At 36.9% G+C, this 27,214-nt stretch overlaps 1 protein-coding gene across 1 annotated transcript in view; it reads right to left on the bottom strand.

The window, feature by feature from the left end:
* The window catches only part of LOC115213435 (AP-5 complex subunit mu-1), a 46,070-nt gene extending 20,842 nt beyond the window's left edge, over positions 1–25,228 (bottom strand). Inside the window, exons 1-8 of the mRNA XM_029782411.2 lie at positions 24,867–25,228; positions 19,835–19,961; positions 16,703–16,798; positions 15,874–15,944; positions 14,730–14,805; positions 13,820–13,951; positions 9,572–9,652; positions 7,414–7,600 (exon numbers count right to left, since the gene is read on the bottom strand). Coding sequence (XP_029638271.1) covers positions 7,414–7,600; positions 9,572–9,652; positions 13,820–13,951; positions 14,730–14,805; positions 15,874–15,944; positions 16,703–16,798; positions 19,835–19,961; positions 24,867–24,937 — 841 coding nt within the window. The 5' untranslated portion in view covers positions 24,938–25,228. The remainder of the gene's footprint in view (positions 1–7,413; positions 7,601–9,571; positions 9,653–13,819; positions 13,952–14,729; positions 14,806–15,873; positions 15,945–16,702; positions 16,799–19,834; positions 19,962–24,866) is intronic.
* Between the last annotated feature and the right edge of the window lie 1,986 nt (positions 25,229–27,214).

The following is a 27,214-nucleotide window of genomic DNA, read 5'->3' as shown; positions in this document are numbered from 1 at the left end:
CAACCGGTTTCTTCAAGGACCATGGGGTGACGGTCATGGACTGGCCTGGCCAGTCACCTGACCTGAACCCTATTGAGAACCTCTGGAGTCGATTGGGTAGGGATTTGAATGTGCAGCAATACAGGAACCGACACGAGCTGTTTGGGGCACTTCTTGCTGCATGGAGGGCCATCCCTGCACAGTACCTGCAGACACTCATAGACAGCATGCCGACCAGCGTAGCAGCTGTCATTGCTGCCAAAGGAGGAGCAACAAGATATTGACTAAATTTCACGATTAATAACAATTATGTGGTGTGCTGGGATATGTTTTAATAAATTTTTGATTAAAAACGAGTTTGTTTCTGATAATAAGTTAATTAAATTAAGAAAATGTAAGAAAATGTAGAAATTTGAGAAGTGCTAATTAATTTCCGACGCAAGTGTATATATATATATATATATATACATAGATATAAGTAAACATTTAGTTCTACAGAAAGATAAATGGTAATGTTAACCTCTACCTAGAACTGAATCAGAAAATGAGTCACTAAAGCATCAGACACATCATTCAAATGTCTCCATTATGATTTCTTCTTTTTGGTTTATATTGGTGCACTCACCTAAAGGGCCACATGATGGGACTGAACTCAGAAGCATGTGGTTGGGAAGCAAGGTTCTTACCACATAGCCACACCTGCACCTATATATATATATATATATATATATATATATAGTGTGATAAATAAAATATATGCATACATACAAACATATATGTACGTACCTACATCTACATGTACATATACATGCATATATAAATATATATACGTGAGTACAGGACACCACAACTAGACGTAGAACTCAACGAGAAACGAAAATGGAAAAGCCATTTTTTTACAACAGAAAAACAGAGACGTGGAACTGGACGAGAAACGAAAACGGGAAAAACATTTTTTTACAACAGAAAAACAGAGTACAGGACATACTACACAAGGAAAAATCCCCAATCATCAGCTGTCGCTAGTTAGACGCAAGCGTGTTTCGAAGGCAAGACAGGACACGACTCGTCAAAACTAGGCCTTCCTGCGAGAGAATTAAAATAAAATTACCTCGCAGAGGGGTAAAAACAAGCAAGAAAAAAATGTAACACAAACAGGACGTAACAATAAAACTGCACAATAAAAAACAAGATAAAAATACATGTACAAGAAAATACAAAACGAGAAATAAAAAGAAAATACAATACGAGAAATCAAAATAAACAAGAAAACAAACGAAAAGGCCTTTTTTCTGGCATAGACGGAGGATGTTCTAGCAGCGCATGGAAACATGATTTTACAGTTTGAAAGCAGCGTGCAAAAGGAAGTGGTTTTGGCTAGCAGTGACAAAGATGAGGAGGAGTGAGAGAGAGAGAGAGATAGCAGAAGACACATGGCTGAGAGAGAGATGAGGAAGAGTGAGAGGGAGAGAGAGAGTGGGGAAGGTAAAGCAAAGGGAGAGAATTTCGCGTCATAATTATATATAAGACAGTACTGGGAGGATAAGAAACGGAACGAAGCGACGAATCGAATCGAACCCGACACGAAGGCGCTGTCAGACAATAGTGTAATAAATAAAATATATGCATACATACAAACATATATGTACGTACCTACATCTACATGTATATATACATGTATATATAAATATATATACACACACACATAGACATAAGTAAACATTTAGTTCTACAGAAAGATAAATGGTAATGTTAACCTCTACCTAGAACTGAATCAGAAAATGAGTCACTAAAGCATCAGACACATCATTCAAATGTCTCCATTATGATTTCTTCTTTTTGGTTTATATTGGTGCAGGTGTAGGTGTGTGATTAAGAAGTCTGCTCCATGGCACCTGGGGGCTGACCAAAGCTTTGTGAGTGGATTTGGTAGACGGAAGTAGAAAGCTCACCATTTATGGATGTGTGTGTGTGTGCATGTGTGTGTGTGTGTGTGATTGTCCTGACATTGTGTGGTAGTTGTAAAACAGGTATCATTATCATTACAAATGATGTCATTTGTTTTGAATCTTTCATGATAACACATCCACTCATGGGGAAATAGCACCTTGCTTGGGAATCTGTCTGTTTGTCTGTCTGATCATCATCATCATCATCGTTTAATGTCCACTTTCCATGCTGGCATGGGTTGGATGGTTTGATTGAGGACTGGCAGGCCAGGAGGTTGCACCAGGCTCTAATCTGATCTGGCAAGGTTTCTACAGCTGGATGCCCTTCCTAACACCAACCACTCTGAGAGTGTAGTGGGTTCTTTCTACATGCCACCAGCACAGGAGCCAGTCAGGGGGCACTGGCACCAACCATGTTCGGATGGTGCTTTTTATGTGCCACTGGCACAGGAGCTAGTCATGGGGCACTGGCATTGACCACATTCAGATGATATATACATATATACACACATACACACACTGTATTGGCACTAGGAAGTACATCCAGCTGTAAAATTCATGCCAAAACAGATAGTGGAGCCTGATGCAGACTTCTGTCAAATCGTTCAACCCATGCCAGCATGGAAGACAGAAGTTACATGATGATGATGATGACCTAAGCACCCAACCACACCCACACACATATACAAATTAGCAAACAGGACATAGTTTTTGGTCAGCATGGAGGGCGAGTATTAAATGATGATAATGATGATGAATACACATGCCCACTGAATATATTTCATTTTGTCTTTCTTTAGCATTGCCTCACCTCACCTAGGTGTAAGAAATATCTATCAGAGATCAAAGAATTAATTAGTGTGAGAGATGAGTACTTTTTTAAAAGAAATCTTTCTCTTACACAATACTTCAAATAAAAAAAAAGTTAAGCACCAGTTCAACGATTTCCTGAAAGGGTCAGGAATTCTCAACCATTTTTTGCCTACAGATCCCTTTGATTACTATTTTATTCTGATGGAGCCCCATAGCCATTTGGCGTTTAAAAACTAGTTTTATAGATACTTACTTCAAAATTCCTATTTTGTTTTAAGGCCAGTGTCCCTGGGGAAAAGGATTGGCCTGCAAAAGTCCTGAGCCAGTGCCGCATTACGGTACTCGTGTGGAGCCGTGATATAATGCTTGTGCATTGCCACATTATAGGGCTCATGCAGTACCACATTATAGCACTCATGTGGTACCACATAAAAAATCTCAGCACACTCTGTAAAGTGGTTGGTGTTAGGAAGGGCATGTTGCTTGTTCCTTCTTGAGCCATGCCTGGCTAATAAGAGCAGGTTTCCCGGTTTCATTGGCGTATGGGTTCCCCACGTGGACGGGACGCCATTTCATCGCAGGCGAGCTGCTAGATGCAGGAGGAAAGAGTGAGAGAAAGTTGTGGTGAAAGAGTCAACAGAAGTTTGCCATTACCTTCTGTCAGAGTCACGTATAGCTCAGGTGTTTCACTCATAAACACATGCATCACCTGGTCTGAGATCTGAACCAGTGATCCCTCGACCGCAGGTCTGCTGATCTAACCACTATGCCATGTGCATCCACTAGGAAGGGCATCCAGTCATAGAAACTACACAAAATCAAACTGGAGCATGGTGGAGCTCCCCAGCTTGCAAGTTCTGGTCAAACCATCCAACATGGACAACGGACATTAAATGATGCTGCTGACGAGGATGTGAGTGGGATAGCACACATAGAGAAACCAAAAGGTTAACTTAAACTATTATTTGAGATTTTAGTACACATGAACATCATGTTGTTATGGTGCCAAAGAAAACTATAATTCTGTTTACAGAAGTTTTGTTTATAAAGAAATCTATTTGCAAAGTCACTATAACCCACAGAGATAAATTTAGCAGTCACATGCGTATATAATGGGTGGGTTGGGAAGGGAGATAGTGAGTTTTTGGGGCATGCATGTACACACACTCACACACACACAAAAATACTATGTTATAACATTGCATACACATACACACACACACACACACATACACACGCACAGAAACACTATATTATATCATTTGACTATGTGATTTTTTTTAGCAACACGTAAGAAAACACCATAAAGTTATATGTATACACACACACATATTTATGCATTCATAAATGCACAAACACACAGAAGCACCATGTCATAACAGCATGTGACAATGTGACACATGACCAAACACCCCCATCCCCACCACCACACACAGCATAAAGTCATATCACACAAGTGCACACACACATACACACACAGATGTGACATGTGACTTATTACCAACATACATCTATAAGCATATATAAACACAAACATATTAGCACACAAGCAGAAACATAATACCATCACATCATGTGACCATGTGACTTATCACCAACACATAAGAAAACAACATGAAGACAGACATCTTTCACATAATAAAAACAAAAGACAATATATAATATTTCTTCTTATTACTCTTTTTACTCTTTTACTTGTTTCAGTCATTTGACTGTGGCCATGCTAGAGCACTGCCTTTAGTCGAGCAAATCGACCCCCAGGACATATTCTTCGTAAGCCTAGTACTTATTCTATCGATCTCTTTTGCTGAACCACTAAGTTATCAAGCGATGCTGGGGGGACAAACACAGACACATAAGCACACACACACACACATATATATGCATATACATATATACGATGGGCTTCTTTCAGTTTCCGTCTACCAAATCCACTCACAAGGCTATAGAAGACACTTTCCCAAGGTGCCACACAGTGGAACTGAACGCAGAACCACATGGTTGGTAAGCAAGCTACTTACCACCCAGCCACTCCTACACCATATTATTCAACATTTTTTTTTTTTTTAATTTTTTACTAGTTTAGCATTTTTGAATTTCTGGTACAGAAACCAAGAATTTGCCTTTGATATATAATCAGCACCATCATCTTGGATTGGTGCAGGTGTGGCTGTGTGGTAAGAAGCTTGCTTCCCAACCACATGGTTCTGGGTTCAGTCCCTCTGCGTGACATCTTAAAAAATAATAATAATAATAATAATAATAATAATAATAATAATTGTGTACAGTGCTCAGGTGCACTACAACTCATCTAAAGTGTATATATAATCAGGTGTAGTTTCGGCGGATTTCGGAAAGCATGAGGGCCTTAAAGGATGCAGTGTCATGGCAGTCAACAACTGACGCAGGCAGTTTATTCCATGCTTCAGCAACTCTGAGCGTGAAAAAATGTTTCCGAAAGTCATGGGAGCTGTGTTGTTTTCTGACATTGTAGGCATGTCCACGTGTGTTAGACACATGGAGATCAAAAAGGTGTTCAGTGTTGTTGTTGGTGAGGTGGTTGATAACTTTGTGGGTGTTTACCAAGTCCGTCGCCAGACGCCGGAGCCTCAGTGAATCCATGCCCAGGGAAACAAGGCGCTCAGAATATGGTAGGTGTCTGATGGAGGGTATGCGTTTGGTTGCATGCCTCTGGACAGATTCCAGGAGGTCAATGCTCTGAGCAAGATAGGGGTTCCAAACTGATGATGCGAATTCCAAGTGTGGTCGTACCATAGCTGTATACAGTTTTAAATAGATGGCTGGAGAGCGGCTAACAAAAGTCTTGCTGAGTGATGCCAAGACACCCTCGGCCTTCTTGACAATTTTAGAGATATGCTTTGTCCAACGCAAATCACTGCTGACAGTGATGCCTAGGTCACGCTCGCAGGAGGATTTCTTGATATCAGTGTTGTGGAGGGAGTATGTGGACGCAGGGTTTTTTCTCCCAAAATGCATGGTGGTACACTTGTCCACAGCCAGTTTCAGTTGCCAGTCTGTGATCCATTGCTGCATAGTGTCTAGGTCTGATTGCAGGAAAGAGTTGTAGACATCAGGATCTGTCCTCTTGATTTCAAGGTACAGCTTGATGTCGTCTGCATATTTCAATACTGTGGCATTCTTTAAATTGGCATCTATGTCATTAATGTATGCCACAAACAAGAGGGGACCAAGGACAGATCCCTGCGGTACACCAGATGACATCTCATATGGTGTAGAATGCTGTCCTAGAACTGTGACTACCTCCTTTCGGCTGAGAATGAAGGATTTCAACCAGTTAAAAAGGTCATCCCTCACACCCATTGCAGAGAGTTTCACCATAAGCCTTTTGTGTGGCACAGAGTTGAAAGCCTTAGCAAAGTCAAGGTAGACAACATCCACCCATGAGCCACTGTCAGTGATCTGAGTAATGTCCTCAAGGAACTCGACAAGCTGATCACTGCAGCTGGAGTTAGGGACAAATCCATATTGTGAGGGTCGGATGAGACTGTGAGAGCTCCAGAAGTTCCAGAGTGTTTCTCTGACACACGATTCCATCTTGGGCAAGTATCTTCTACTATAGCCTCAGGTCAACCAAAGCTTTGTGAGTGGATTGGTAGACGGAAACTGAAAGAAGCCTGTCATATATATATGTGTGCATATGTGTGTGTGTGTGTTTGTGTCTGTGTCTGTGCTTGTCCCCCATCACCACTTGACAACTAATGCTGGTGTGTTTACATCCCTGTAACTTAGCAGTTCAGCAAAAGGGACCAATTCAATAATTCTACAAAGAATACGTCCTGGGGTTGATCTGCTTGACTAAAATCCTTCAAAGCAGTGCTCCAGCATGGTCACAGTCAAATGACAGAAAGAAGAGTCATCATCATCATCACCACTGTTTTCACGTCCACTTTTTGATGCTTGCATGGGTCAGATGGAATTTGTTGAAGGAGATTTTCTAAGGACAGATGCCCTTCCTGTCAACAACCCTCAACTGTCTCCCAGTAAGGCAATATTCCCCCATGGCCAAATGTATTTTCATGGAAGATTGGAAATGAAAGACACAACATGTGTGACAGTGATACTTGTATCTATCATAGATCAAAACAAAGCAACATAAGACAAACACACCCACACTAATATATATATATGCGTTTGTGTGTATAATATATATATATATATATATATATATATATACAAATATATACACCATAGGTTTCTTTCAATTTCTGTCTATCAAATACACTTACAGATGTCTTCTACTCTGGCTCAGGACTATAGCAGAAAACACTTGCCCAAGGTACCATTTAGTGGGACTGAACCCAAAATAACGTGGTTGGAAGCAGACTTCTTAACCATCTGGGTCTCAGATCATATCTAATATAATCTGACTGAAAGACAGTGAACTGGCAGAAGGGTTAGCATGCCGGGCGAAATGCTTAACGGTATTTCATCTGCCTTTATGTTCTGAGTTCAAATTCCGCAGTGGTCGACTTTGCCTTTCATCCTTTCAGGGTTGATAAATTAAGTACCAGTTGCATACTGGGATCGATCTAATTGACTGGCCCCAACTCCCCCAAAACTTTAGGCCTTGTGCCTAAAGTAGAAAAATAATAATCTGACAGAATTTAAATAGAAATTAATGTATTCTTACCTAATGCGTCATCAACATCAGCACTTTGAACACAGGGGTGAACTGTAAAATTATCCAAACAGAATCTTTCATTTGTAGGCATTTGGATAATGTTGAGTGTGACCTCAGGAACAATACCATCCAGATCACACTTACATGTCACCCTGCCATACACTTCCCAGTCATTTCCCTTCTGATTGGTTCCACACTGAAAGAAAATAAACCAATGAGATTACAGTAAAAAAAATATGATGCAGTAATTTCTGTGAATTTTTCACAAAGTCTTGTGTAATGAATGACATTATATTCAGTTATCAGATAAATTTTTTTTTTCTTTTTTACTTGACAACCCATGTTATCATCATCATCATCAGCCAGTGTTTTAAATCTGGGTGGGATTCTTTAATACTTTTAGATTGTAGAAAGTACTTTCTTCTCGAATGTGTTTGAAAATCCTTTGTGTGTTTACAAAAAATACAATTCTCTCTTTTGAGGATTGATACTTTAATTGAGTGAGATATTGGTTTCATAATTTCTCTTTAGCCCTTTTGATACCAGCCTTCTGGAGATCATCCTTGATTCTATGATACAAATTTCCTTATTATCGTATTTGTGCCAGTGACATGCAAAAAGCATCCACTACATTCTGTAAAGTGGTTGGCATTATGAAGGGCATCCAGCTATGGAATCTACACCAAAGATACATTGGAACTTGATGTAGCCCTGTAGCTTGTCAATTCCTCGTGAAATTGTCCTACCCATGCTTGCAAGGAAAGCAGATGTTAAATGATGATGATAATGTATTTGATGGTGTATAAAACACATTTTTCTAAAAAAAAAAAAGAAAAAAGAAAAAAAAGAAAAAAGAAAGTTTCCAAAAATCACCCTGGGTCCTATATACAAAGTTGAGCCTACATTACATGTTTTAATGCATTAAGAACTTTTTTTCTTGAATATGTGCTGCTGAAATTGGAGGCATCTAATATGCCCAGGCATTTTTTATACCATCAAATACGTAATTTTATTTCAAAATTATAAAGGGAGCTTACTCTGTCTCTACGTACCGAAATAAAACGTTAAATGAATGGAAGGTGATAAATTCTGTAAGTTTTTCTTTCCGTAGAAAAAGAAAATAATAAATGATTTCCTCTATCATTTTTTTATTTTAGAAAAGAAAGAAAAAAAAACACAAACAAACAAACAAACAAGATTTCACAACTCAATTAACACAATATCATCAATTGATAACAACATGCTTATGTAAATGTCACTGTATAATAGATCCTCTGGTTTAGAGAGTGTGAAGGTCATCTAAGCTACTTTTAATATCCGCCACAAAATTTGGAAGGAAAGATAAATAGACAGAATAAGCATACTATGTACAACACTAAAATCTCTATTACTGCAATTTTGTCGGTCATGAGTCTCTCTTTTGTCTTTAACATTTATTTCAATTCATTCAGTGCAAAAAGCTAAGCTAAAAAAAAAAATTAAAGTAAAAGCCAGGAATGTAGTATGAAGGTACTTTCTAACAAACATTCTTAAGTTTTTATGTCCGTAATTTTAAAATACTAGTATTTTAATTTTAATTAGTTATTCTAAGAAATACTCTTACCACTGCCATTAGTTTGTCATTAATGCTCTGTGGGATTTGAACTCAGTGTGCGAAGAGTTGTAACACATACTATGAGGCATTCCAGCCAATGCTCTAATGACTCTGCCAATTTGCTATGTGTGCATGAGTGTGTGTGTATGCGTATATGTGTGTGTGTGTGTGTGTCTATATATATGTGTGGGTGCGTGTATATCTATATATATATGTATATGATATATAATAAATATAATAATAATAATGAAATTATTATGCATAGCGTTCAGGTGCCCTACAACTCATCAAAGGTGTATGTACAGTACATAGAATTATGTACAAAAGTCAAGAAAGTGAACAGTGTAAGAGTCATAAAATATATGTGTGTATGTGCATGGAGGTGGGGATATCAGGTGCAGAGTTGGCGAATTTCAGGAAGCATGGAGGTTTTAAAGGATGCAGTGCATATATATAATTAAAAAATATATATAATTAAAAAGAGAAGAAAAGAAGCTGAACAATTCTAAAATGCTTATAACTCAACAACAACAATAATAATGGTACTGAAAACTTTGAATAGATTTTACTTACAATAGCAGCTCTAACATTTTCAGAGACACAAATATAGATTTGATTTCTCCCCTTGTGTGTATTAGGTCTCCAAGCAGGTTGCTGCGAAATACAAAGATATGAACAAACGATGAACAAAAATTCAATCATTTATTATCATTGCTTCAAAAATTAATAAGAATCTGAACAGATCTGAAACCTATGGCCAATAAATCTTAAGTGTAAAAGCTCTAGTTTACTGCTCACATGGATCAGATGGAATTTATAAAGGTGGATACTCTGCAGCTCAATGCCATGTCACCAACCCTCACCTGTTTCCAAGTAATGTTATGTTTCCCCAAGACCAGACATGTTTTTGCGAAAGTCTGGAAATCACAGACATTGCTTGTATGATGGTGACACTAGATGTCAACAATCATGTGATGTAAAGGCAAAGAGACAGCAACTCCCACCACAAGCATATTATGAGCTTCTTTCAGGTTCATCATCATCGTCATCAATTAATGTCTGTTTTTCATGCTGGCATGGGTTGGATGGTTTGACAGGAGCAGACAAGCCGGAGTGCTGCACCAGATTACCAAATTCACTCACAAGGCTTTGGTCAACTCAAAGCTATTGTAGAAGACACTTGCCTGAAGTGACACACAATAGGACTGAAACCAAAACATGGTTGGGAAGCAAAATTCTTAATGTTTAAATTTCTTACATGGTATAATACAGGGTGCTGACCATTGTGAACTAATCTAGAATAAAGACAATAAAAGTGAAGTGATGTCACTTTATTCTTTTTTTCTTTTACTTGTTGACTGTGGTCATGCTGGAGCACTGCCTTTAGTCGAACAAATCGATCCCAGGACTTGTTCTTTGTAAGCCTAGTACTTATTCTATTGGTCTCTTTGCCGAACAGCTAAGTCACGAGGATGTAAACACACCAGCATCAATTGTCAAGCGATGGTGGTGGGGACAAGCATAGACACACACAAACATATACATATATATTATATATATATATTATACATATATATATACATATATATATATATATTATATATATATATATATATATATATTATATATATACATATATATGTATATATATATATGTATATATATATATATTATATATATACATATATATGTATATATATATATATACATATATATGTATATATATATATATATATACATATATCTTGTTTTGGCTACACGCGGGTGGGAAGGGGCTGGTGACACAATCGTTTCATTCACAAATTGAATTCGGTGATACTAGTTGCGGATTCTAGCTCGCTCTGATACTGAGTTGAGTTGATGCCTTCTAGTATCTCAAAATTCAATATATAATCATTTATGATTATAGTATTCTACGCTGAAGAGAAAAGAAGTTTCGGTAAGATAGAATTATTTAATATTTAATATTTAATTCTTATGCTTTCCTAAAAACTTGATTTCGAAACGTACGTCCGTAGATAACTTAAAAATGTATGATAGATTGCCGTCAATTCATTCTCTCTTACCTGTTTGTGTCTGCCTTCAAATTGCTGTTTTTACTGAGATCTCCTTTTTAGTAGAAAAATAGCTAAAACCCTTTGACTGCTATTTCTAAATTCGGTATGTGGTAAGGCAATTCGTTGCTAAACCCTTTATTGCTTAGTATTACTTAAATTTTCCTCGAATGAGGCTTTTACATGCCGAAGACTACTTGGTGTAATTGATAATTATTCCAAATTAATTAATTTCACCTTCATTATTACGGATAACCATATTTTATCTCAGTAGATGACCAGCATCTTGTTTTGGCTACACGCGGTGGGAAGGGGCTGGTGACACAATCGTTTCATTCACAAATTGAATTCGGTGATACTAGTTGCGGATTCTAGCTCGCTCTGATACTGAGTTGAGTTGATGCCTTCTAGTATCTCAAAATTCAATATAAATCATTTATGATTATAGTATTCTACGCTGAAGAGAAAAGAAGTTTCGGTAAGATAGAATTATTTAATATTTAATATTTAATTCTTATGCTTTCCTAAAAACTTGATTTCGAAACGTACGTCCGTAGATAACTTAAAAATGTATGATAGATTGCCGTCAATTCATTCTCTCTTACCTGTTTGTGTCTGCCTTCAAATTGCTGTTTTTACTGAGATCTCCTTTTTAGTAGAAGAAATAGCTAAAACCCTTTGACTGCTATTTCTAAATTCGGTTGTGGTAAGGCAATTCGTTGCTAAACCCTTTATTGCTTAGTATTACTTAAATTTTCCTCGAATGAGGCTTTTACATGCCGAAGACTACTTGGTGTAATTGATAATTATTCCAAATTAATTAATTTCACCCTTCATTATTACGGATAACCATATTTTATCTCAGTAGATGACCACAGCATCTTGTTTTGGCTACACGCGGGTGGGAAGGGGCTGGTGACACAATCGTTTCATTCACAAATTGAATTCGGTGATACTAGTTGCGGATTCTAGCTCGCTCTGATACTGAGTTGAGTTGATGCCTTCTAGTATCTCAAAATTCAATATATAATCATTTATGATTATAGTATTCTACGCTGAAGAGAAAAGAAGTTTCGGTAAGATAGAATTATTTAATATTTAATATTTAATTCTTATGCTTTCCTAAAAACTTGATTTCGAAACGTACGTCCGTAGATAACTTAAAAATGTATGATAGATTGCCGTCAATTCATTCTCTCTTACCTGTTTGTGTCTGCCTTCAAATTGCTGTTTTTACTGAGATCTCCTTTTTAGTAGAAGAAATAGCTAAAACCCTTTGACTGCTATTTCTAAATTCGGTATGTGGTAAGGCAATTCGTTGCTAAACCCTTTATTGCTTAGTATATATATATATATATATATATATATATATATATATATATAAAATATTATTAGAGACAAAACCACTATTTTGCAAAACAAACAAGGAAAGACTTAATCAATACATAAAATTTTAATAAATAGTCAAAAAAAACCGCCACTACAATCGTTTCTTGTCTTGATCGACAATCTTCAGGTGGACTTCCAATAAGTCAGTTTCAAATTATGACTTCATAATTTGAAACTGACTTATTGGAAGTCCACCTGAAGATTGTCGATCAAGACAAGAAACGATTGTAGTGGCGGTTTTTTTGACTATTTATTAAAATTTTATGTATTGATTAAGTCTTTCCTTGTTTGTTTTGCAAAATAGTGGTTTTGTCTCTAATAATATTTTATAATATTTTACTATAAAATTGGATTTAATCCTAAATCTGATTTTTTCCCTGTAAATTTGGATTTATTCCCTAATATTTATTATTATATATATATATATATATATATATATACAATGGGCTTCTTTCAGTTTCCGTCTACCAAATCCATTCACAAGGCTTTGGTTGGCCCGAGGCTAGAGTAGAAGTCACTTGCTCAAGGTGCCATGCAGTGGGACTGAACCCAGAACCATGTGGTTGGGAAGCAAGCTTCTTACCACACAGCTACCAAGGATATCAGCATTTGGTGGGAATGACAGTAAAATTTTCTCAGTTCAGAAATTGCTATTAGCTTCTTATCAATTACAACTGCTTGTTTCACAGATGAAGGTTTTGTTGCTAACAAGATAATTTATAACCCATACTATACAGGGGAATTCTGAAACCCTTTGGCATTTAAATAAAATATAAAAGTTATTCTTGATATAATTTCAATTTTGCTTTTATATAATTTCTAATACTATCTTTATTAATTTTTGTGAATATCTTTTGATACATACATATCAAAACATTACTTCTGTATTCTCTTCACTGAGGATTCAGTTGGGTTGAGGGCTTGTGTTGGTTAACCCCAAGTCACATGGTCACAGCAGATGAGATATCTCATGGAGATGGTGACTGACTGGGGTGGAAATGACAGTAAAATTTTCTTAGTTCAAAAATGGCTATTAGCTTCTTATCAATTACAACTGCTTGTTTCACAGATGAAGGTTTTGTTGCTTACAAGATAATTTATAAGCCATACTATACAGGGGAATTCTGAAGCCCAATGGGTTACCCAGAAGGACCCAGGAATATACTGACAAATGGTGAATGCAGCAACATGCTGCAATGGCACATCCTTCCCCACCTCACTGGGACACTTTGTGTGTGTGTGTGTGTGTGTGTGTGTGTGTGTGTAAATATATATAAATTTGTCTTCACCCTTAGTCCGAAGAAATCTACATCTTAATTCCTAACAGATAATATACTTAGAATAAATTTTTTGTCAATATACAAAGATTTCCACTTACTTTTTGATTTCCGGCAGCAAAGATTGATTTATTGGCAATTTTAGCATTGATTGACGTCAAATTAACATCGCGTATTTTCCCTAAAGGTACAGTTTCAATCAGAAATGTGGATATATCATTGAATAAAGAATTCTGAAAATACCAGAGGAACATTTCTGAGAAGTTACATATATACAGAGGATATTCAAACAATTACTACTCAGATTACAATCTGAATTATGTTTTCTTTCATCTTGTAGATTCCAAACAGATAATTGTAGGAAAATAAACACAATGAGATCCAAATGCTTTATGGATATCACATATTGTTAAGAATAATAATTATAATAATAATGGTTTTAAATTTTGGCACAAGGCCAGAAAGTTGGGGGGGGGGAGCAGGGTAAGTTGATTACATTGACTCCAGTGCTCAACTGGTACTCTTTACATCAATCCTGAAAGGATGAAAGGCAAAGTTGACCTCTGCGTAACTTGAACTCAGAACCTAAAGACAATCAACCTGATTTAGGTATAAGGCTAGCAAATTTGAGGGGAAGTGTAATGGTTGATGTCACCAACTCCCAGTACTTGACAAGTACCTTATGTTATCGAGTCTGCAAGGATGAAAGTCAAAGCCATTCTGGGCAGAATTTGAACTCAGAATGTAAAGAGTTCGAAAGAAATGTTGCTAAGCATTTTGCCCAATGTCATCATCATCATTTAATGTCCGTTGTCCTTGCTGGCATGGGTTGGATAGATTGACCAGGGCTGGCACCAGCATCGCCCACATGATAACAATTCTGCCACCTCACTGCCTTATAAAAATCTATAGTGCCTATATCTGCCTATAAAAATCTATAGTGATAAAAATAAATCTATAATAGTAAAAAGAAAAAAAAAAGAAAAAACAAACTCAAACCCCTTGACTTACCTCATTATTTAAGTGTGAAGTATGTACAATATCAGATAAGGCACTCAGCAAACCGTGACACAATGTTACACCAGGACTAAATTAAAGAAAGATACAGAATTATGTGAAAGATCTATTACTTCTCTTTTTGGAAGGGCTTTCATTTAAAGCAGTGGTTCTCAACTGAGGTCCATGGGACCCTTGTGGGGGGAGGGGCTTGTATGATTTTGTTAAGATTTATCTGCAATAAATTGGTTGTACTCCCACGATGCACAAAATGTTTTAACAATTTTTTTTTATACAGTTCTTTATAATATTTAATTATAAAAATGTAATGGGATTTTTGAAACATCGAATGACTAGGAATCAAAGGGATTTGTAGGTAAAAACAAATGGTTGAGAACAACAGATTTAAAGAAACACAATCCTTAAGTCTTTTAAGTTGCTTCAAATTTCAGTGAGTTATCTCTTTGTTGACATTAATCAGGATATTAAAATAGGTGCAGAAGATTGTAACAAGACGCTATGATGGAAAGGATTTATATAACCCTTGGAAAAGTGGTAGAAGCATATCCCGGGGTCATGGCCTGGATATAGCCCAATATTCTTAGAATGTAAGGAGTTAAGGGCCAAAACATTTTCATAAGAAGGGTGCATTTTCTTTACTGAAAGTCTTCTGCTATTCAGCTTGTTCTAGAGAGTTTCTTACCAAACGCTCTGTAGCTTGGCTTTTGTGATTCTTAAACATAGCCACTACTCTATTTGGTTGATTCAAAGTATCACCATCATTATTTAATGTCCATGTTCCATGCTGGCATCGGGTGGACAGTTTGATCAGATCTGATGGACACAAGGACTGCATTGTGCTTTGGCATGGTTGCTATGACTGGATACCCTTCCTAACACCAACTTTACAACATGTGCTAGGTGCTTGTTTTCATGCTGCCAGCATCAGTGAGTCTACAAACATCAAGAGGTAACTTTATGCTAGGAGATGGGAAAGTGATATGAATAAAGTCCAAGAGAAAAGGGCCAAAGCAGAACAGGTTTTGTGTCCAACCAAAATTAATTTTTATGAATAAAAAAATACTATCTAAACACTAATCACCATTAAGCAATTTATTTCAAAGAATCAAAGTAAAGGATTTTTTAAAGCTTAACTTACATTTCAATAAGGAAAGGTTTGGAATGAGATGCTGAATCCACAAATGGTAAACAGCAGAAAAGGAACTGGTCCTAAACAAAAAGAAAATTGGAAAAAAGACATTGAAATAAAAATATGAATAGTTCAGAGATTGTGTCAAAATTGATCTTGGTGGCATTTGAATTCAGAACATAAAGAGCTGGAAAAAATGCTACTAATTGTCTGATGTGCTAACGATTCTGCTAGGTTGCAACCCATTCTTTATTTTTTTTTTTTTTGGCACAAATAATGACAATGTTTTCAACCAAGAAAGAATTCTTAGCTACTTCATTACAACCTACCATAGATAATGGATTACAAGATGAATGACTGACACATAAAATTAATGGGATCCTTGATCCATCAAATTTCCATTGGACATTTGCCACACATTACTTACAGACATCAACAAATAAGAAATTCAGTTGTAAGCCCTATGGACACAAGAGAAAAAGCTAGAAAACTTCTGAGGTAGGAGGAAACAGGTGATGAGAGAAGGGGAGTAAAAAAAAAATGAGCCTGATTTAACTCTTTCGTTACGAACCCAGCTGAAGTACAAATGGCTCTAAGTACAAATGTCTTGTTTTCATAAGTTTTGAATTAAAATCTTCCACCAAACCTTAGTCACAATTTATGTTCCTAACACTAGCTGAATGATAACTAAGTTATTTTACTAAATTCTTTGTTATATTTAAAGTAATTGAAAGAAACACAGAACATCTCAAAATAAATACAGTAACGACAGGGTTAAAGAAAATAACATAGAAATATGAAAGTTCAAAAAAATATTTTGGAATATGGCACAATTTACCTTATTTAAAACAATAACAGGAAAGAGTTTTCCACCAGCAGTGTTTACAGAATAGAATGGACTTTTATCTTGGTTAGAACATTTCTGTTCAGAGTTCTGAAACAAAATAACACATAACACTTTAGAAATATTATAAATGTAATACACCTGGTAGTGAGCAACATTCTTACATTCATATTAAAAATTATATTTACAGTAGAAGTTAGATGAATCAAATTTCAGAAATGGAAGTGACCTTTGCTATATGAATGGCAACTTAAACACTTTTGTTACTATATTTCTGCTGAAAATATACAGCATTTGTTTCAATTAATTTGGAAAATAATGAAGAATTTCATAAAATAACTTCATCATTATTATGATGGTTTTTGAAATATAAAGTAGTCTGAAATTTTGAGGATAAAGTTTTGATTTAGATCACTTTGAAAGAGGAAGTTTGTATCATAGAATGAGTGGGCTTGGTTTCAGGTAGGGTGGTATCAAAAGGATTAAAAAAAGAGAGATAAATATTGAATTAGATGCAACTGAGCGTGATTGTTGCCAGAGCAGCTGACTGGCTTCCGTGCCGGTAGCATGTAAAAAGCACCATTCGAGCGTGATCGTTACCAGCATCGCCTTACTGAAAAAACATTCAAGTGAGGTCGTTGCCAGTGGTGCTGGACTGGCTCCTGTGCAGGTGGCATGTAAAAAACCCCATTTGAGCATGGCCATTACCAGTACCGCCTGACTGGCCCTTGTGCCGGTGGCACGTAAAAGCACCCACTACACTCTCAGAGTGGTTGGCATTAGGAAGTGCATCTAGCTGTAGAAACTCTGCCAGATCAGATTGGAGCCTGGTACAGCCATCTGGTTCGCCAGTCCTCAGTCAAATCGTCCAACCCATGCTAGCATGGAAAGCGGACGTTAAACGCTGATGATGATGATGATGACTGTGTACTAATGAGAAAGAGAGAGAGAAAGAGAAAATAAAGAATTATTAACCAGTTATGAAAGAAATGAGTTAAGTATGGCAATCAAGGTAACTTACAAGAGTTTGGACAAGGCAGATATAAACTATTCATTCTACACATAAAAGACAGGTATAATATTTAACCATTTTGATATCAACCTATCTGAGATTGCCACTGATTCTATGATACAAAATCTTCTGTTAATAAGTTTCTAAATTTAGATAAAAACCTTCCATGATGGTTTTATGTCAGAACATTATGTTCCAAACCAAAAGTTGGAACAATAATGACAAAAGTTAGTTATTTTATTAAATCCCGACAATTTGTTTTTCTTTTTTTCAAAATTAATTGAAAAATATAAGCAAGCCTGGGCTGTTTGATTAAGAAGTTTGCTTCTCAACCACATAGTTTTAGGGCAGACCCCCTTGGGCTTCTACTATAGCCCCAAAACCAACCAAAGCCTTGTGAGTGAATTTGGTAGGTAGACAGAAACTGAAAGAAGCCCATTGTGTGTGTGTGCTTCCTTGTCTTGATATTGTGATAATTGTAAACAAGTATCACCATCATACAACCAGTATCATGGCTTTCTAATTTCTGTGAGAACATTGTTAATTATTTGAGCGTGGTCATTGCCAGTACCGCCTGACTGGCCCTCATACCGATGGTACGTAAAAGCACCCACTACACTTTCAGAGTGGTTGGCATTAGGAAGGGCATCAAGCTGTAGAAACTTTGCCAGATCAGATTGGAGCCTGGTGCAGCCTTCTGGCTCACCAGTCCTCAGTCAAACTGTCCAACCCATGCCAGCATGGAAAGCAGACATTAAACAATGACGAGTTTAAAAAATAATCAAGCTAATTCAAGAAAGTATCAGGACTGTTTCTGTATATCTTCATAAACATCCTCATCATCATTTTAACAATTTCAACATCCACTTTACCATGCTTGAATGGGTCAGATGGAATTTGTTGAGGGCAGATTTTCTACAGCTGTTTGCCCTTTCTGTTATCAATGTTTACTTATTTCCAAGCAAGGTAATAAACTTCTGGTCTACTGAACAATGAAGAGCCTGGATATGCAGTGAACTGGAAGCAAATGACACTGTTTGAATGAGCCTTTTGTTTACGAATGTCATGCAATATGTTAAGATATGTCAAGAAGCCTGGACATGGTTTTGCAGTTGAATGTAAGCAAATGACACTGTCTATATTGAAAGTGAAACTGTAGTTTACAGTCAGCAAACACATGTGAAGAGAACACATGCACACACACTCATATCATCATCACCATTTAATGTCTGCTTTCCATGCTGGCAAGGGTTGGATGGTTTGACAGGAGCTAGCAAGCTGGAGAGCTGCACTAGGCTCCAGTCATCTATTTTGCTAAGGTTTCTATAGCTGAATGCCCTTTCTAATGCCAACCACTTTACAGAGTGTACTGGGTGTGTTTTATGTGGTGCCAGCAGCACAGCTGCTTTATTACATGGCACTGGCATGATTGCTGTTTTATATAGTGCCAGCACAGGCACTTTTTTATGTGATGCTAGCACAGAGGCTTTCTTATGTGACACTAGCATGAGTGCTATTTTATGTGGCACCATACACAAATATAAGAATATGATTGTGAATACAAGTAGCCAAAATAGGGTTCTTCTGAAGGGTTTTTTTTTTAGTAACATTATTCACCAATGTGCATAGCACAGAAATCAGAGAGGCACTCTAGGCAGAGCCACTATTTGTCTGAATTGAAAGATCAAAACTCTGACACTATGGATATGCAGTAAGAATGTCTCAGGAAAGAACTGATGGACAGATAACATCCATGTGCTCGGTTGGTCTCACTTGGAATCTAACTGGATCAACTGGAGATGATTGCTTTTGACAGGATCCAATGGAAGGCATGCTTGAGGACTCTGTTTCCATAACCCTCCCACAAATAAGTGGGCAAAGAAGATCAGATAAGATGAGGCTTCTTCAGTTTCCCAATTTCACTCACAAAGTATTGGTTGACCAGTAGCTATAGTGAAGAACTTCAGCTGACAACATTCATACAGTGGGTCTGAACTTGTAATCAAATGGTTCCAAAGCAAAACTCTTAACCACACACCCATGCTGTACCTGTAAGTTCTTAACCACACAGTTAGATTAGAAGATAATTTTAAGATTTAGAACAAAAAAAATACCTTGTTCAATTTAGAGTTTGTTCTGATGCAATTAAAAAGGTTTTTTGTAAATTCAGTATTCTGTGGAATTGGAACATATTGGTCTTTTTCAGTCAGGACTGTCCATTTCTCAACTGTAGGAAATCGTCTGCAAAATAATTAAATAAGTATGAAGTATAGAGCCCGTAATAAGTGCAGAGGATCAGCAACTGTTGTGCTCTGATATAATCAACCTTACCTGCACCTACCACAGCCACAATATCAGGTATTAAGAGTGCCTCTAAACAGTCACACAACTTGCTAGAAATAGCAGGAAAATCGCTCTCAAATCAAACCTATTGAGGTCAGATAGTTGGGGCATGAACTGTTGCAGTGCATCACTGCAAATACCATTCGTTAGCATTTACTCAGGTTGACCTGGGCAACCCTCTGTGCAGTGTCCTAGTCACTCCCTATTTCTGCAAGATACTCCCTTATCCACTGAGACCATGTGGCATGTGGCAGACCAACACGAGCTGTCCACCCAAACTGGATCCTCAGTGAAGGGAACACAATCACAATATGCAGGATCTAACTTGGAAAATCAAGCAACATGACCAAACAGCCTGAGCTGATACTCCTATATTGTACAAGTAACCTACAGTCATAATATAAAAAATGAAGAACACACTTGATAATATAGCCCAGAGTATACTATGTTGAGATATAAATAAAAGATGGATGGTCATGACTTGGAATGCCTTTGATCATAGGTTTGCTCGATCAGAATCAATTTGGGTTCAAGTAACAACAAGCATAGAAAAATAGATTAGATGGTGGAGAAAATATATATCCAAATTGCAACATAGCATCCCACACAATTAAGCACTGTATGTCAGCTAGACAGAGATATAATATATTTAGAATGATAAATCTAGGTTTTACATAGTTACGTAGTTCAGTAACTACATGCTATAAGTTTGCTTCAATAGAGCTAACTGGGAGTTTAACAACAAGAAAGTATGTGTTAAGCATAAACTGAAGCAACCTTTATATCTAAATCATGTGATATCATCATCAGCATTTAATGTCCTTTTTCTTCCACGCTAGTGTAGGTGAGATGGAATTTGTTGAGGTAGATATTCTACAGCCAGGTATCTTTCCTGTTGACAACCCTCGTGTGTTCTCAAGGAAGGTAATATTTCCCATGGCCAGATATGTTTTCCATGAAACACTAGAAACGACACCACTTGTATGATGGTGATGCTCGTTTACAACCAACATATAATATCAAAACAAGGTTACATACAAGGCTGTGATTGGCCTGGGGCTATAGTAGAAGACACTTGCCTAAGGTACCACTCAGTGGGACTGAACCCAAGACTACATGGTTGGGAAGCAAGCTTCTTAACTACACAGCTATGCTCGCCCATTTATATATATATATGTGTGTGTGTGTGTGTGTATATATATATATATACTCACACACACAAGTTGCAAAAAGGAATGGTTCTGTGGTTAAGAAGTCTGCTTCCCAACCATGTGGTTTCAGGTTCAGTCCCATTGTAAAGTACTTTGGCTAAGTATCTTCTACTGTAGCCACAGTATTGTGAGTGGATTTGGGAGATGGAAATTGAAAGGAGAAACATTTTATGACATTTTAGAATTCAGAAGGTTAGCAAAATGAAAAAAAACATGATCCAGATCTTCCAGAACATAGTTTGGAAAATCCTACCATTAGACACAGTTTGTTGGCCCTTCATCTTTTAACTACCATACAGACAGTGAGAGAGAGGTGGTATTTTTCTGGGGGGGTTTTCTGGTGGTTTAAAAGTATATATGTATTATGTACATCTGTCTTTAAAGTTATGCTGTTAAATCAAAATAAGTTTGTCCACTTCAATCAGCTAACTTCACTTTAGCACAGTGTATCAACTCTACTGAGACATCTGTGATAAAGTATGCAAAAGTTGATGTTGGAACAATTACATAGATATTGATTACATGATGGAAGGTTATTGCATTTCCTTTTAATGCTGGAAATCAAAAATTCTTCATGTCCTTGATACAGCTGTTCCTATCTTTCAGGTTGTACTAATTATGAAATATTTTGTGATATTTTGGGCATGACATCAGGGCCCAGAACCTTAGCACTCACTACAGAGAAGGTCAATGGAAAAAGGGGAAGGGTGAAACCCCAAAAACGTTGGCTGGATGACATCAAAGAATGGATCAGAAGATCTCTGGCTGAATATTGCACAACCAAAGGAATCAATGGAGAGAGCTGATGCATGTGCCCATGGTTCCTGGCCCTCAGCAATGAGAAAGGGAATAGACAAGACTATATATCACCATCATCTTCATCATTTAACGCCTGCTTTCCATGCTGGCATCGGTTGGACGGTTTCACTGAGGACTGGCAAACCAGGAGGTCACACCAGGCCCTAATCTGATCTGGCAAAGTTTCTACAGCTGGATGCCCTTCCTAATGCCTACCACTCTGAGGGTGTAGTGGGTGCTTTTACATGCCACCGGCATGAGGGCCAGTCAAACGGTACTGGCAATGGCCACGCTCAAATGGTGTTTTTTACATGCCACCTGCACAGGAGCCAGTCCAGTGCCACTGGCAACGACCATGCTCGAATGTTGTTTTTCACGTGCCAGCAAGGCGACGCTGGTAATGATCATGCTCGAATGGTGCTTTTTATGTGCCACTTGCATGGGACCCAGTCAGCGGCCTTGGCAGGGATCACACTCGGATGGTGCTCTTAACGTCCCACTAGCGCAGATGCCAGTCAGGCGGTGCTGTTATCGGCCACGTCAATGAATTTGATTTTGATAAAGTGTATATATATATACATATATATATATATATACACATACACACATTTTATTTGTGTATTAAAGTTACCATTGGTTTCATGTTAAATATCTCAGCAATTCTTTAAGCTGATCACATAGAAAGATGCCAATGAACACCAATTTTTCTGTGATTTGCTTGAAGAATTGTTGAGATATTTCCGTAACATGAAACGAATGGTAACCTTAATAAACAAATAAAGAATCTTTATCAACCAATGCGGTATGGAGCACCCATTCTCATTGTTCGATGTTTACATGTGTATACACACACACATGCCTATGTTTCAGTATATATGCATTGCACAGATTTATGGCCAAAGGTGCTTTCGTCATGTACATCTTTTTATATGTTTACATCGTCCAGTGTGTCTATTTCTTTTATTTGAAGATGGTACGGTGTGATTTGAAATAATTTGGCTGCTATTTTTAGCCCTCTCTTTATATTTTAGAATGCAAAGGCGTGCGCTGGGACAGTGCATACAAACAGAAAGGAGTCAAACAAGACATCTCAGAGGAACTTATGTACGTTACAGCCCCTAGCTCAAGTCATCCCGTTTCATCTCTAGAGGTTAATAAATTACTCGTAGTAATAAGCTTTGCACTAGGAACACACACACGTAGTTACTCTCCCCAGACACAATAGGTAAACTAAGTCTTTTGACAAATATACGATCTCCATCGTGGAAAACAATGTTGGAATACTAGTCACCTTGCCGGAATCGTTCCTTTTTGAGAGATAATATTGTAACCAGTTGAGAGAAGAAATGATAGATAGAGCTGCTTGTAGTTGTAAAGTTCCAGATATTATGAAAGATACTATGTTTTCAATATTTTAATCAAGCTCTGAACGGTTAAATAAAATTATTGCTCGACAAGCATAGCATTTTCGATATGCAAATCCGACAACCGGTACTTGGTGTCTGTACAATGGAGAATGACAATTGCTGTATGATTATGAGTTTTGTGATGAAATTTATGACATCAAATATAAGATTCTTAATAAAGTTAACAGTTTTATGCACTATTAAATGGCTAATATGTTTTCCACGCAGTGATTGTTTTAGTTGCAACATTGTCTCAGATCAAATCACTTGGTCAGACAAGTACATCTCCGAAGTATTAATTTTGAAGTAGTCTCCAGTTCATAAACGAAAACTGGAAAGTATGTATATACCATGCATTTACTGAAGCTATCAATATAAAAGATAAAATTACTCACTTGGGGGTTTAAAGGGATCTAACGTACTGTTCTGTCGTGAAGTGGAAGACAGACAGTCAAACCAATAAAGTGAAGATAGTAAATTATGAAAGATGTTACGCGTAAAATTGTTTGTCATATCAAGAAATACTTTAAGCAAAGCAGTTTATTTGGTTAATGTTAACACTTTACTTCATTAGCTTGAAAAATAAAAAGCTTGTTACAGAAATCATTAAACAAACTATTATTCTTCTAATAAAAAAGGAATTACAGTCATATACATTATTTTCACCCCTGTCCGCATACCGGAGATGTCCGTACATCGATTTCTGCTATTAGTCTATGGAGTACACCTACACCTAAAACAGAAACCACGTCACCTTACCGAATAGATTGAACTTCCAGTTCAACTATAAAGATAACACAATTTATGATTGCTATATTCATTTGAGTGTAACTACACATATGCTACAGTAGTTGGCAAATTCAAAGTATTCATCTGAATGTAGTAATCGTTATTTATCCTCCCTAAAGCATATTACAGGATACACAGAAATTATATAAACATTTATAAACGGACAGGGTCGATTATTTTATGACGATTGAAGAGCACAACGTTTCTTTGTGTTTATATTTTCTGCCTAATTAACCATATGCCTGTGTGGACATAAATAATACAATAGGTTACATATACATATGTACGTTAGTAAACATATACATATATATCAATACATCGAACATTTATAGATACATTGAGAAATCAAAGCTTAGTCATAAGCAGACGTGAACAGTCGAATAGTTTTATCCAGGATTTCTTTATAAAAATTGTTATTTTAGAAATACATTTTATTAAGTACTAATCTAGTAAAACGAATACAAATTACATACGAACATTATAACAAAACACATCAACACAAAAATAAGGGCCACCCTCAAGTTTGTTTATATTAAAAGACGACGTACACTTCAACTATGTAACGGTAATAATGGGAAAATTAAAATGTAAAAAAAGACCTTGAAAATATTAGGTTCTGAGATGTTCCCGACGATCCCATGTAATACACCCACAGTGACCGGATCTTCATCTTGTATTTTGTTTGTAAACTATCCCATAGACGTATGAGGCGAACGTAAACTCGCCATTTTCATTATAACAATCACATGACTATACAGACAGTAACGTGATCAACATGTTAATTAATAAGGTGCCCCCTTTAGAGATTTCATTAAAAACTTATCTTGACTCAATTTTATGAAAATACTTTTGTCTATAAAGTAATAATAGGTATAACTACAGAACTGTGCCCCATCATCGACTTTGTTTCCTCATAACTTCCTTAAAAACGCGAAATTTTCAGATCCGTTTTCGAGAATAGAGGTTACGATTATCTTAAAACTTTTGAAAAAAAAAAAGAAGTTTTTTTTAGGTGTTTCGGGTGATATTTACTCCAATTTTCCAGAAAAATCTGCCAGCATAATAACCCTTTCTACTATAGGTACAAAGGTGAAAATTTGTTGGGGGTGGCTAATCGGTTACATCGATTCCAGTGCGTAGAGATACTTTGCTAGTTTCAATTGCCGTGCCTATTTCCTTGATTTTTTTCGGTTGTCTGGGTTCCAAACCTATCTTCTGCTGGAAATAGCGCATTGACCTAGATGGAAAGATGCAGCAGCCGGCCCCAATGAAGAATGAGGCCGCATGCCAACCCATAACAAGGTTCTCTTCGACTACGTGCTGATATTTCGATTTCTTTACTTGGTGGGAAATATTGAGTCTGTCCTTCCAGTGCACTGTAGGTTCGATCACAGTTATTCTTTATGTATTTCTGGAGAGCTGGAACTTGTCTGATCGGCGTAATATTACCCTTATCTCCTCTGGGAAGACTACTCTGCCCCTCAGGTCCACTTGCGTTTCCTAGCCTGAGACTGAACGCAAAATAGGAAATATGTCCCCTTCCATTGCTTTCGGCTTGGGAGCTTAGTCACCTTAATCGTAATCTATACTCTCGATAATGTATTTCTGGAAAATTTAAAGTATGCTTTTCTAAGACGTACTTCTGTAGTCATTCTTTAATGAATAGATCTAGTATTTACTAATCAACGTGTCCTTTATGTTCCTGAAAAGTGCCTCTTGAAGATAATATATCTGCTTAGATATTGTGCGTCTTCTTTTGCGTTTCATTGCTTTTATGGTTGATAGTTGGCCACAGGTCATCTGTGATCGAGCATACTTATGATTAAAGGCATCCATCTATGAACAGCCCATCCTTTCCTATGCAAAGTCAACCAAGAGACATATACAATGGATCCTTCTATTATAGACTGTAGGAGGGAATATAGAAGAGATGTGGTTTCACACGTTAGTTACACCAACTATTGTTATCTACATCTGCTATTTCCACGGTTGGAATCTTACAAAAGGATTGGTCGTGTTTTGTCTCGTTTCTCTTCGACTTATCACCATACATGTTCATAACGGGACTATCAGACTTTTGTTAGCACAGTCCTCAGTGTTACTGGAAGATCATACAAACTCTATACTATGACAAAGAGCAACCACCAGATGAATACACACACACATTAAGATATACAATGTGTATGTGTGTGTGTATTCGTCACTGTTCATACTGAAGCTGCCGATTAGTTTTTTTTATTTCAAGTTAGTTAAGGGTGAATCAGTTTGTAAAACCTAGCGAGAGAGAAAACAAACCAAAACAAAATTCACACTTATTTGTAATATCAGCATCCTCAAGATTATTTCCCTTAGCTCTATTTTGATACCAATTATACTTGCAAGAATTCTTTCCTCATTTGTAAAATCCTGTCCACTTATTATAGTAAGGTTGAGAAGACAATGCTTCGCTGATGACGTCTAACTAGAACGAAACATGTGCTAGTGGCTGGCTAGATTAGATTTGCCATTGAGTATAAAATTAAGAATTTTATGACATCAAATTATTTTCTTGAAATTATCTCCCTATATTTTAGTGTTACTAGCATTGCTGCTAGTTTTTCGTTTTTTGTCTGCAACTAAACGGAAAATTTTAGTTCGTTGTAATTTTCGACATGTCATTTAGTTGATTACAATTTATCCAAATTACCTAAATCCATACCATTGGCTTTCCATCAGCTTTTTGTGTATTATATTGATTTCAGATTTTCGCACAAGGCCAGCAATTTCAGGACAGGGGTAATCTCGATTACATCGACGCCAGTACTCAACTGGTCTTTATTTTATTTACCCCATAAAAGATGAAAAGCAAAGTCAACCTCGTCGGAATTTGAACTCAGAACATAAAGACGGACGAAATGCCGCTAAGCATTTTGTTCAACATGCTAACGATTCTGCTAGCTTGCCGCCT

The sequence above is a fragment of the Octopus sinensis genome, linkage group LG6, assembly GCF_006345805.1.
Source record: "Octopus sinensis linkage group LG6, ASM634580v1, whole genome shotgun sequence".
Lineage (NCBI taxonomy): Eukaryota > Metazoa > Mollusca > Cephalopoda > Octopoda > Octopodidae > Octopus > Octopus sinensis.
Note: the sequence above shows the minus strand (reverse complement) of the source record. Positions and strands in the feature narration are given on the sequence as shown.